General features: G+C 35.1%; 1 protein-coding gene across 1 annotated transcript; it reads right to left on the bottom strand.

The window, feature by feature from the left end:
- Positions 1 to 4,807: 4,807 nt before the first annotated feature.
- On the bottom strand, positions 4,808 to 6,706 carry LOC131071777 (replication protein A 70 kDa DNA-binding subunit C-like). The gene is made up of 4 exons (XM_059221986.1): positions 6,432 to 6,706; positions 5,735 to 6,330; positions 5,510 to 5,601; positions 4,808 to 5,131 (listed from the first exon to the last, which is right to left on the bottom strand). Exons 1-4 carry the CDS (start codon positions 6,704 to 6,706, stop codon positions 4,808 to 4,810), a joined length of 1,287 nt encoding a protein of 428 aa, XP_059077969.1.
- Between the last annotated feature and the right edge of the window lie 6,211 nt (positions 6,707 to 12,917).

The raw sequence follows: 12,917 nt of genomic DNA, 5'->3' as shown, positions 1-12,917 counted from the left end.
GGGAATGCCATGCTCAGCAAACCTTCAATGTTATATTCATTTATCAGTGAGGAGTCTATCTAAGGCCAAGGAAAAACATTATCCTCGGTATCATGTAGCTGCAACGTGGCTTTTATGGACTCTAGTTCACGAGTTGCAGTTGGCATTACTGGTATGAAGGAAGATGAAATTTCTGTTGGATAGTCATCGCAAGTGGCAGAACAATTTGGCAGCGAGGGAATAGTTGTTTCTTCATCATTGTCTTCCAACGTATGCAACATGCTTGATACATTTGTTGTAACATCGGGAAGCAAGTTGACAACATTGAAATCTATGATAACTTCCTTGTAGTACTGGTCATGTTGGATTTTATAAGTCAATGCATCCATAACATGGAATTTATTTACATAGCAGTTATATTTGGTGCCATGAATAATGCTTCTTTGAATAATGAGGACTTCCAAATCTTGTAATTTCCGTGGCAAAGCCTTTGCAATTCTAGAGATGTCTTGCGGGAAACTTATAGTGTGGCCAAAGTATTTGTACTAGCCACCTCTTGCATGAGTGACTTGCAAAACAGGAGATACTCAAGTAATAAGCATCTCCTCTACTTGCGTAAGCTTCTTTAAGACAAGCGGTTGTTCACCTGTGTCTAAGTTATTAGTTAAAGAGAATCGATGAACACCTCTTTTAGCAAAGCATCTTGAATAGACAATTTGCGGGTGGCATTTGCAAATGATCATTCCAATATAGCTTTCTTTACAAATGCTACATGTTTTAAGTATTGACAAAGAATCAATGCGTTTGCAGAAGGATTTCAATGCCTGAATGTATTCTATAGCAGAAAAGCAATCTATCGCAAATTGCTATGGATTTTCATTCTGCAAGATTCTATCATGGTAGGCAGAGTGAGTTGCTTGTGTTGGATCTGTTTTATGCCTTTTCATAGAATAGAAGGGGGTTCCATGGAATTTGGCTGAAGTAATGTTGGGAATTACATGTTGCATAGCAGCAATTTCATTTGATATAGCTAGCAATGGGTCTTTATTCATAATGGGTTCACATGGTGTTTGTAAAGGGGAGAGCATTTGGGAGTGGGCTCATGTCAATTGGCATTTTTTCAAAATCTATTCTTTGTGGTTTATGTAATAACGACGATTTTGTTGACTTCTTTTAGCTTTCTTTATATTGAAGTCTTCTGCGGCGACTTGCATTAGTATTGCATAGTTTTTGAATAGCTAGAGTGCATTAGTTTTTGAATGGAGAATTAAGAATCACAATATTAGAGGTGTATACATACATTTACAATAGTACATAGAATGGAAGCAAGATATATTCATATGTGCATACAAGCATTTGTATGTTTATGTAATAAGTTTGACACATAAATGAGTATGTGCTAGTATGGAACTTTGCAACGGGATATATATATATATATATATATATATATATATATATATATATATATATATATGGCAATATACATAAAAGTAAACAACATTTCACAAACCGGTGCACGTGTGGCAAATCAAAGAATTTCCATGCTCACCATGCACCGTGAAATGGGGGGGGAACGATGAATTTGTTAATCTCAATCAACAGAAGTAGAGTGTGGATGTCAAGTAAGAAGACAATATTGAAGATGTACAACTGGTATTTTATCTTTTTGAAATTTGTGAAGATGCAGAATGCTATATATATGGCTATGCATGTTTGTATGTATGCATGTGTATATATATGTACATATACAAGCATATACAGATAAACACACACTGATAGACATAGAGAAATAAATATGTATATAGGTATGCACACATGTATATGTATACATATATATATGTAGCATTATATCAAGGACATAGTTAAATGAAATAAACACACACTGATAGACATAGAGAAATAAATATGTATATAGGTATGCACACATGTATATGTATACATATAGATATGTAGCATTATATCAAGGACATAGTTAAATGAATACATTGTTTGTTGGTAGATCGTAATAGTATATGCATGCATATATATATAGTTGTCAATATACACAAACTTATGCATGAATGGGTAAAGCATTGCACATGCGTGTTATAGCATATGTTTGGTGTGTGTTTAAATGGGCTCCAACCAGTAGAACCCCAATTCCCTACCAATGGTTCTCCACCCTCCACCGTCGATTGGAGCAAATGTTGGATTTCACACACACACACACACACGTGTGTGTGTGTGTGTATGTGTGTGTGTGTGTATTTGTGTACGTATGTATATATGTAGGTATGTATGTATGTATGTACATACACATATATATACATACATAGGCAACTAAGCATAGTTAGACATACACAGATAGATGCTGAAACATATATGTGTATAGAGGTATAGACATATGTGCAGAGATATATATGGGAGTATTGTTGTTATTGTTTGCAATTGCACTGATTGCAAGGAAATTGTGCATCTAGGTTAAATGTAGAAGGTTGAAGAACTACTATTATTGTTTTGTCAATGTGTGTGTGTGTGTGTGTGTGCATATGTATGTACACACACACATGCACATAAACACATACATATACATGTTTATAGCTATACACGTGTTGTATTTCATGTTGATAAAGAAAAGCTCTGAACGGTAGAACCCCAAAACCTTGACAATGGTTCTCCACCCTCCATCGCCGATTGGAGCAAGCACTGATTTATTACAATTGAACTCAATGCAAGGGAATTGTGCATCTCGGCCAAATGCACAATGGTGAAGAAGTACTCTTGGTGTTTGGAGAATATATATATATATATATATTGTGTGTGTGTACATGCACATATAGGAACAAACAGACAAACATAGGCACACACACACACACACACACACACACACACACACACACACACACACACACACACACACACACACACACACACACACACACACACACATGCATGCATATAGCTATATATATACATACATATGTGTGTGTATGCATGTATGGATGGATGTGTGTATGTATGTAGACACATAGGCACAAAAACATACACAAACACATACATACACATGTATATAGATATATACATGTGTTGTTTTTTATGTTTACAGTGGAAAGCTCCAAACGGTAGAACCCCAAAACCTTGCCAACGGTTCTCCACCCTCTACCGCCGATTGGAGCAAGCACTGAAGTTTTATAATCAAACTCAATAAAATGGGATTGTGCATCTCAGCAAAATGCACAATGGTGAAGAAGTACTGTTGGTGTATTGACAATATATATATTTGTGTGTGTGTGTGTGTGTGTGTGTGTGTGTGTGTGTGTGTGTGTGTGTGTGTGTGTGTGTGTGTGTGTGTGTGTGTGTGTGTGTGTGTGTGTTTGTGTGTGTGTGTGTGTACATACACATATAGGAATAGACACACACACACACATACACACACACACACACACATAGGCATACATGTATATAGCTATGCATATGTTTGTACACTATATATATATATATATATATATATATATATATATATACATACACATTATTTTAGTGTTGTGAATATCTAAGGATTTTTTTTTGGTTAAGGTGGCAAATATAAAATTTAAAGAACCACGACATGCAACTATTGTGTATTTGTGAGTTGTTTTATTTTAGGAGAAGGTGAGAAATGTAGTTCCCTTTTTTTGTTGTGCACACTAAACAAATACTCTAGAAGATACATACTAGTCTATATGTTTGTAAGCATAGACAAGAAAAAAGAAATGCAAAAATATACAGATCCATATATATCTAGTTACATTGAATTAAAGTAAATTGCAGTTCTATACAACAATACAAGGAAAGAAAATGTGAAAGGGGCAGAATAGGACAACAACACACATATAAGTATATATGACTTAAAAGAAAGGCACGTGTAAAATTATGTACAGAAAGAAATAGACAAAATCAAGCGCAACAGACATAGAAGCATATATGACTTCAAAGAATCAGACTGGTAAAACTGTGTATAGTAAGACATAGAGAAAATCAGCCATAGTTAAATATACATAACAGTTTGTAGGTAGGCACATTTGTGTTTAGATGGATAATTGACAATAAAACATACAAGTATATATACATATATAGGCACACATCTATAGTATTGTGTTGAAGATACCATTAGAAATGAAAGATACATGTCTATAGATGTATATGTTATGTGATGGGCAAAGTGACTTGCAGTTCCATACATCAATACAAGGAAAGGAAATGTTGTGTTTGGCAAAGAGCATAATAGGCAGCATGGTTTTTTTTAGTATTATAAAGGTGCAGCCATACAAAGGCATATTGATTTTTTGCAAATACACATAGAGTCAGAACAAGACAAAAGCACACAAGTATATATGACTTGAAGGAAAGGCACAGGTAATTTTTTTTATAGAAAGACATAGCCAAAATCAAGCACAACACATATACAAGTAGATATGACTTCAAAGAAAGAGGTTGGTAAAATTGTGTATAGGAAGAGATAGACAATATCAAGCATAGTTAAATATACATAAGAGTTTGTAGGCAGTCACACAACAAGTAGTTATATGTGTTTCTAGATGGATAATTGACAATAATACATACAGGTATATATGCATGCAGAGGCATAGATCCATAGTATTGTGTTGTTGTCTTCATAAATAAAATCTGTAGTAGAACAAAAGGCAACACAAAATCGCAAAGTTCTACACAGCCAAGGAAAGTGCAAGTTTGCATAGTGTCGATATAAATCCCATTCGACAATTTAGTTTCGTTTGTTAAAGGGAGGGGAAAACCACCGGCCAACTATCAATACATCGAAGATCGAAAGACCTATGAAAAGAATGACTGTCTAATTGGTTTGGATTTCTACAACTGCACTCATCCGAGCAATGTCTGCAAGCAAAAGAGCACATTCAACCTGGAAATCAATAGTCGTTGCTTTGGTGATTGTCGCTTTGATCCTTGTGTGTGAATTGTACATGTCTATTGTAATAGAGAGTGTGAAAATGAAGGACAATAAGACTACATCCTTGATAATTGACTGAGGGGTTCTGGCTGTAGTCAAATCATATTGCAACATGTAAAGGTCCTTGGCAGATATGTTCAACAGATTTTTCCCAATTTCATCAAAGGCAGTAGCCCAAAGAGAGTCTGTATGGTCTTGAAGCATGATCTGCAATAAGTATTTGTAATTGCATTCTGGCACATGAGTTTGGTATCTAGAGAAAAACCAGACATTATCATTTTGTTGGGTGCATTTTTTTTTACATTCTTTGTCGTTAAATTGCAAAGGGTAGGCATGATAGCAAAAAGAATCAGTTTTTATGAATCTGACAACAACTCTAATAGTAGTTTCAACTATTTTGGAGAGAACACTCATACGTTCTAAAACAGATGTGATTGTCATTCTACTGTATTATGAGTTAAGCTGCCCAACAACACAAGACAATGGCAAAAGGTTAGCTCGAATGTTTCCTCTCAATACAAGGGAATCTGCTTTCGGGGTAGAAGGGTTTATATTCAAAGTGGTTGTCGCAGTGGTGTTGATCACCTTTCCATTGAAATAACCAACATGAGCATTGTTGACCGCAAGGACCACAACTATTTGGGTTGCATGCATATTCTTCAAATCTTCACCTAACCCTTCCCATGCAGCCCCCATAAGTTAACATCAATACTAAAACTTGACGTGTCATTTATTTTGACAGTCCTTTTTTTATTGTGGTTCCATCTTTTCTACAAATTATTGATGGTTCTCCAACATGAACCACAATACCAATAACATCAACCAAAGTGTTGTTGCTGCAATACATGATTTCATTGATCGAGGTAAACCGTGAAGCATTTACTTCACCATTAACAGCTGCATCACAACGCTTCAATATTGAATTGTGGTCCAAAGTAATCTCAAGATGATTGTTAAGTTTATTCCATTTTGTCTTGGCCTCCCTAATGGTACCTTTTGACAGACAATAATTTGCTCTTGCTTCAACCCTATGATAATGCATCTCTGCTATATCGCCAAAGCAAGTAATTCTTATCTCGGTACCTTCAACATCTATCATGTCAAAGCTAAATACTCGCCTAGAGGATTTTGGTGAACTATAGTGATGCATCTTCCTCTTGTTTGTGACACGGCCTTTTATTGACCATTTATTTTGAAAGGGGTTCAAGGCTTTTAATGGGCTGATATTATCAGAGGTTTCGTGTTGCACAGATGGCATGTGTATTCCAAATTTAAGGGAACATTTAGATGTGGGAGACGTGTCTCTACCTAACATTTGTTGTTCTTGCTCTTTAAATAGGTATCTGGGTTTTCCAAACAATGCTAAATTTGTAAATTTGATAGCAAGGTTGAATATTATGATAACCCTGTTAAACGGGAAAAAGAATAGGTTTAAGAATCAGCATGGTGTGCAAAGTAACATTCTAAAAGGCAACAAAAAACTATGAGAACATATAGAAAACCCTACCTTGTGTTCCAAACATTTCTACAAGCAAAAGACGCCATCGATAGCATAGAACCTATCTTTAACGTATTTGATAGCAACAGGTCACTATACTTTGGCGACAGGATCGACAGTTGCATGTGCGTGCCATCAAACAAAACAATCCTATATTGAGAACTGACATCTTCACTGTCTGTCAAATTTTCAAAAGACAAAAGCTGAAGAATTGGAGACGGTACGTCATCCCTAGCATTGATGGATAGGATTTCATGTGAGGTCAGTTGTATTTCTGGTTGCATATCCTACAAGGAGAGCACGGGAAAGCTAAGTACAAATAGAAGGCAATGTATATGTGTATGCATCGGCATGTGTATGTCAAGTTTTTTTGTTTTTGTTTTTAATCAAAATTTTGTAAATTTGCACAAAAGGGCAATATACATATCAATGCATGCATAGAAGAACATAGATGAATATATAAATGTATGTGTGTGCATGCATAGCCTCAAAGTGGAATAGTGGGGTTCATACATATGGTGACAAACACATACTGAGCAATGTGTATCCATATTTGTGTATTCACTTGCATTGGTGGAGGCAAATGCTTTCCAAAATAAGGAGTATAAATAGACAATATATGATTGTAAATCAGATGAATATGGGAAAAGAGATGAACGAATCAGCTCATCGAAGTTTCAGCGGGAGGTGGTCCGGAGCTAGCACCAGAGCTAGGTGAGGTAGACAGCGATTTATTTGTGTAGATCTGACAAAAGGTTGTTTTTTTTTAGTTTGGTGAAAAAGAAAGTGTGTTAGAATAATTAACACAAATGAATACACAAAATGTTCTTCAGGAGAAAAGTAAAGCCCGCAAACAAAAGTTGTAGAGAACAAGTATCAACCGAAGTGGTTTGGATTTCCAACATAGATGAATATGGGAAAATAGATTAACAAAAAGCTCACTGAATTTTCTACAGGAGACTGTTCGGAGCCAGCCCCAGGGCCAGGCGTGGCAGACATACCGATTTGTTTTTGTAGAGCCGACAAATTTTATTTTTTTGGGTTTGGAGAAATTGAAAGTGTGTCAAAATAATTAACACAAATGAATATACAAAATGTTCTTCAGGAGAAAAGTAAACCCCCCCCCCCAAAAAAAAAAAAAAGCAGTAGAAAACAAGCAATCTGTTATAACAACAGGAGCATCAAGAGCAACATGCCCCAAGTACCATCTATAGCGAAGGAGAATATCATTTTTTTCTTGAGTACATTTAAAATATATATATATGTTGAATATTGTGTCTTTCAATCAATGACCTTCAAATATGACAATTGTATATGGCCTTAATCTTGTTGCTTCTTTATTCCTATAAAAAGGATTCTGGACCATTTTAAAGGGGTTTGATGTCTGAGTCTAAGAAATCAAGTACAATCTTGTATAGGTCTTTGTCAAGTTTGATGTGTGAGTTTAAAAAATCAATGCATAACCCTGCACAGGTCTTTGTTTCGGGTGTTATAGTAGAAAATATTTTAACTATTATATGATATATTATATAGCAAATACTTTATCAAAATAAATATCAATTTTTGGAGTGCTGATTTCAGTTGTCTGCATTGTCACTATGGTCAAATATTTTGAAATTAATGAACCAATTATATATATATATATATATATATATATATTTCTGGAGTGTTTATTTGAGTTGTCTCCATTGGCACTATGCTCAAATATTTTGAAATTAATGAACCAGTTTTATTGATTTCATGTTTATAGACATATATGTATATATACTCACATATATATACATGTGTGTGTGTGTGTGTGTGTGTGTGTGTGTGTGTGTGTGTGTGTGAATTTTTGGAGTGTTTATTTCAGTTCTCTCCATTGTCACTGTAGCATAGGAAATAGGAAATCATCAAAACAAGTAGATCAATTAAAACACTAGACATGATAACTCAATCAAAAGAACACTCATTGCAAATGAACCTAATTCTAAGCACACTCAATAGAGGTATGAAAACAAAGCATTCAAAATGAAAATTATGCAAACCAGATGTAGAATTGAATGCTCCTTCCATGCGGCTCCATTGTTCTTCTTTCCTCTTCAATGGATTTGTGGATCTCACCTACAAGTGCACATACAATTGAAAGCAAGATTGATGAAAAGCTCAAGAGTACTAGAAGCATAAGTTCATTAGTCTGATAGGAATTTTTGGCCTTTGATTGAAGAAAAACATCCAATTTATAGAGAAATTGGAGAAATGGACAAATTAGCATGATAGATTCGAATAGAAATTCAAATCAAGAATAGCAAAGTTATGACATGTTGCTATGCAAAGAGGCTTATGACAATGTTATGACAGATTTTATGACAAATTGCTATGTCAAGACAAATTCTATGACAAATTTCTATGTCAAGAACTTATTCTATGACAAATTTCTATGTCAAGACAAAACTCTATGACAAATTGCTATGTCAAGAGTATGACGCATGAAGCACACAAATAGGGAGAACTAGAGACAAGATAATTAGGTGGAATTTGAATTAGAAAATTAGAAAATAGGTGGAATTAGGAATTAGAATTTAGAAATTAGGAAATTAATGAAAATTAGAAAAATTAGAAATGAGGAAAATAAGAACTTAGTGAATTAATTAATAATTTCTCATTTATCAATTAATTCACAAAGAGGGAATGAAAAATTAGGAAAATTAGATAAATTAATTAATAATTTTTTCATTTTTAATTAATTTATAATAAGAGGAATAATTGATCAAAGATTAGGAAATTAATTAATAATTTTTTTTCATTTATTAATTAATTTATAAAGAGAGGAATAATTAATTAGCCAATTAAATGAAACATTTAATTGCGACACGAAGACCTAGGATAAATAAATAAATTATTCGATCCTAGAGGAAGAAACGACACACAAGGTTAAATGATTAAATCACAAAACCCTAGAAGACGAATTAGGTCTTGAAAGATAATTGACTCGATTTGATTTGATTTTAGATTGACAAATGACCAATGTGATAAATGATTTGATAAAATGCGCCAATTGACGAGGAACAATGACAAATTGATCCAAATTGACATAATTGAGACAAACAACGATCGATGACAAATCGATCGCAAAATGACAAGATCGACAAGAAGACAAGAATCGATGACAAAATGGATTGCAAGACGACAAGATTGATAATGACCACGATCGATGACAAATTGATCGCAAGATGACAAGATCAAATAGTGACAATGATCGATGACAAATCGATCACATGATGACAAGATTGAAAAGAGGACAAAACCCTAATTAGGATTGACAATGTCCAAAATGATGACAAATTAACACACACATTGATGCAACAAGATAAAATCGATCAAAATCATGCCTGGATAATGTTGTCGACAAGACCAAATTCGAGGACGAGATGTTTGAAGAATATAGAAGAATGACTCGATGTTCGCAAAATGATAAAAATCAAGTGCGTGACATAGGAGAAATGTTAATACGACGCAAAAACCTAAAATGAGGCAATGCGCAAATGTTAAAGTACGATTCCGCAAGTGTTGACCATTTTTAGGTGTCTACATTTTGCCCCTCTTTGAGACAATGCGATTCTAAGCGTTGTTTCAAAGAACAATAATGAAAATGCCCCAGACAATAGTAATGACATATGCATGCCCCCTCGAGGAATTGGCCGGAAACATGCAGAAAAGAGGCCAATTGATCGATAATAATGATAGAAAATGATAGGATCAAACGGACTGTCAAGACTGATGGAAGAAATGTTAGTAAGAAGAAATTAGACAGAGGACAGTTAGAGATGAAGAAAAACTTGCTTTCAGTAATGCACTTTGTAGGTGAGAACCTTTATTTAATGTAGCAAAATGGATGCGTAGCATCATGGCATTGAAGGCCAGAGCTGAAATGCAACCCGATTTGCGAAAGACAGACACATCACAGACAAACAACAATCGCAATCAAAAAAGAAAGGGACCATGAACCATCCCGGTCACTCTAAATCACTCAGTGACATCATCGAGCAACATAGGAACATGATCAAAGCCAAAGATAAATCAATAAATGATAAGATGCACAAATTCAAACAAATCAAACAAACATCTTGATCTTCATTGTCAAAAGTTGAAAGTGCTAATAAGATGATCATGTTGTCTGGTTTCAGGACATGCGGTACCCCGTCTAAGACAGGATACAGTCTGGTTTCGAGTATACCACACCCTATATAAGACCCATGATAGAAGTGACAAAGGACAAATGATGTCGATGCTGATGTTCGATTAATAAGACAATTTGGATCAGTTTGAATGTTTGGTTTGATTGAAAAAGGTCATCTGGTTAAAGCATGATTTCATTATAGCACAGTGTTGGATTGCAGGTCGTTGGAGGAAGGCTCAGTGATCTGTCGATGCACAAAGGGAATCATTATTGCAAAATGCATGTTTTTGTGAATTTTATAATTTTTTTGTGTTCATTTTTTCAGGACTTTATATGACTTTTTTTTTAGAGATTTTTTCAGGACATTATGTGATTTTTTTTGGATTTTTTTCAGGACATTATTCGATTTTTAGGATTTTTTCAGGACATTTTTTGGATTTTTATAAACTTATTTCAGGACATTTTTCAATTTTTTATGATCTTTTTTCAGGACATTTTTCAATTTTTAAGACTTTTTTTCAAGACTTTTTTCAATTTTTAAGACTTTTTTCAAATTTTGCCCCCAGTGTCTAGCAAGGCAAGGAATATGACAGGTGAATAAATAGGCTTGCTGAAATGATGGTGGATAGAGGGAAGACAAAGGCATTTTATCATGGAGACAATACGGATGCAATTTTCAAGGGTTTTTGCATGATGGGACAAGGGATTAGATATGACAATGTAAAGCAGTGACATGGCATGAGGGACATGTCAAGAGTTTTTATTTGAAACCGTGTTTAAATTTTGCATCCTTATGTCAGATCAAGATCAAGGAATGAAAAAGAGTGTATGGATAGTGATAAGATATGGATAGGATAAGCAAGACCAAGAATGGATAAGGGACATGGACTGAAGGTCGAGATTGGATACGGGATGGTGGTAGAAAGTTGCAATAAGCTAGGGAATATGGATGAAAAGTTATAATAAGCAAATGGATAAATGACCAAAAGCTATGATGGACTAAAAGCTGCAAACAAGATACATGATGCTCATGAAGATCCTCAGCCTTGTCAAGATCAAAGGTGGAAAGAGAAACTGGACATGAGGGATGATAGGATAATGGAGGGTATGACAGGGGTTCGATAGGATAATGGAACAATGAAGGACAAAAGGATATGATGGAGGAAACCTGCCCCCAAGTGTGGTGTGCAAGAAGTTCATAGATTACACATGATGCCTGTTTGCCAGGTTTTCACCATGGTACTTGCCCAAGGCGCCTGTTTGCCAAGTTTTCACCAGTGGACGAATTATTTTTCTTTATTTTTTTTCTGTTTCTTTTTTTTTTTCACTTTTTTGATTTTTTGACTTTTTCAAGAGAAGATGGACACATGATAGGGGATGGAAGAAGGACTCAAGTGTCTTTTTTTTGTTTGGATAGTAGCCTTGAAAAAACTGGACCATGACCTTTAAAAGTATGCTCAAAGACGTTGGTAGGATAAGGACATGGAAAATGAGATGAAACTAAAGCAAGGATTTATGTAAAGGATTGGACCAAAGGGAGGGAAGGATGGAAAATATGCATTGGATAATGGATAGGGTACTGGAAGAATTGGGCTTTAGTGGATGGAAATGAAGGCAAGATCGACATTGGCACACACCTTGAGGGGTGATGGACTGATGGAGGAAAGACGTATTTTGGATATTGAGATTTTGACAAAGGAAAGGCTATGGATTTTGGGACATAAGGGCCCAAAATGGATAAAGAAGGTGATGGAGGAATAGATTTGAGAGGTTTGGATGGAGGAATATAAATTTTGGATGCCAAGTTGGATGTTTCTTTAGGCTTTTGTGCTTCAAAGAGCTTCTTGGGGATCCACATGGTTTTTGATTTTTCATGCTTTTATGGTTCCTTGGAGTGAATTGCTTGCACAAAGGATTTAGGAACCCATATATATTTTGACTTTGCTTTATTTTTCTCAATGGGCCTTTGTGGCCTTTTGGATATTTCTTTTTCTTTATAGATCATATTGTTCTTTGTTTTGACATGTCGATTAGATTGGACATGTTGAGACTTATGATGCTTATACTTGGCATTCAAATTGCTTGGAAGAGGGAATGAATGTCGGTGTGTATGGGAATGATATGGAGGCCTATGGGATGGATGGAAAGTTATCCAAGATGTGTGCCTTTGTTGATGTTGCATAGGAGATGGAGGGATATAGGGACCTAGAATGGATGGAAGGTATGATGGGGAAGGGATATGTTTGGATTTTGAAGGAGGGATACCAACGCCTTGAGTGTGAGCTCTGTAGCCATGACCATTAGTATATTCTTTGATATGAAGGGATTCTTGCTTA

This window comes from Cryptomeria japonica, chromosome 6 (genome assembly GCF_030272615.1).
Source record: "Cryptomeria japonica chromosome 6, Sugi_1.0, whole genome shotgun sequence".
Taxonomy (NCBI): domain Eukaryota; kingdom Viridiplantae; phylum Streptophyta; class Pinopsida; order Cupressales; family Cupressaceae; genus Cryptomeria; species Cryptomeria japonica.
The sequence above is the reverse complement of the archived record's forward strand: the minus strand, read 5'-3'. Positions and strand labels throughout refer to the sequence as shown.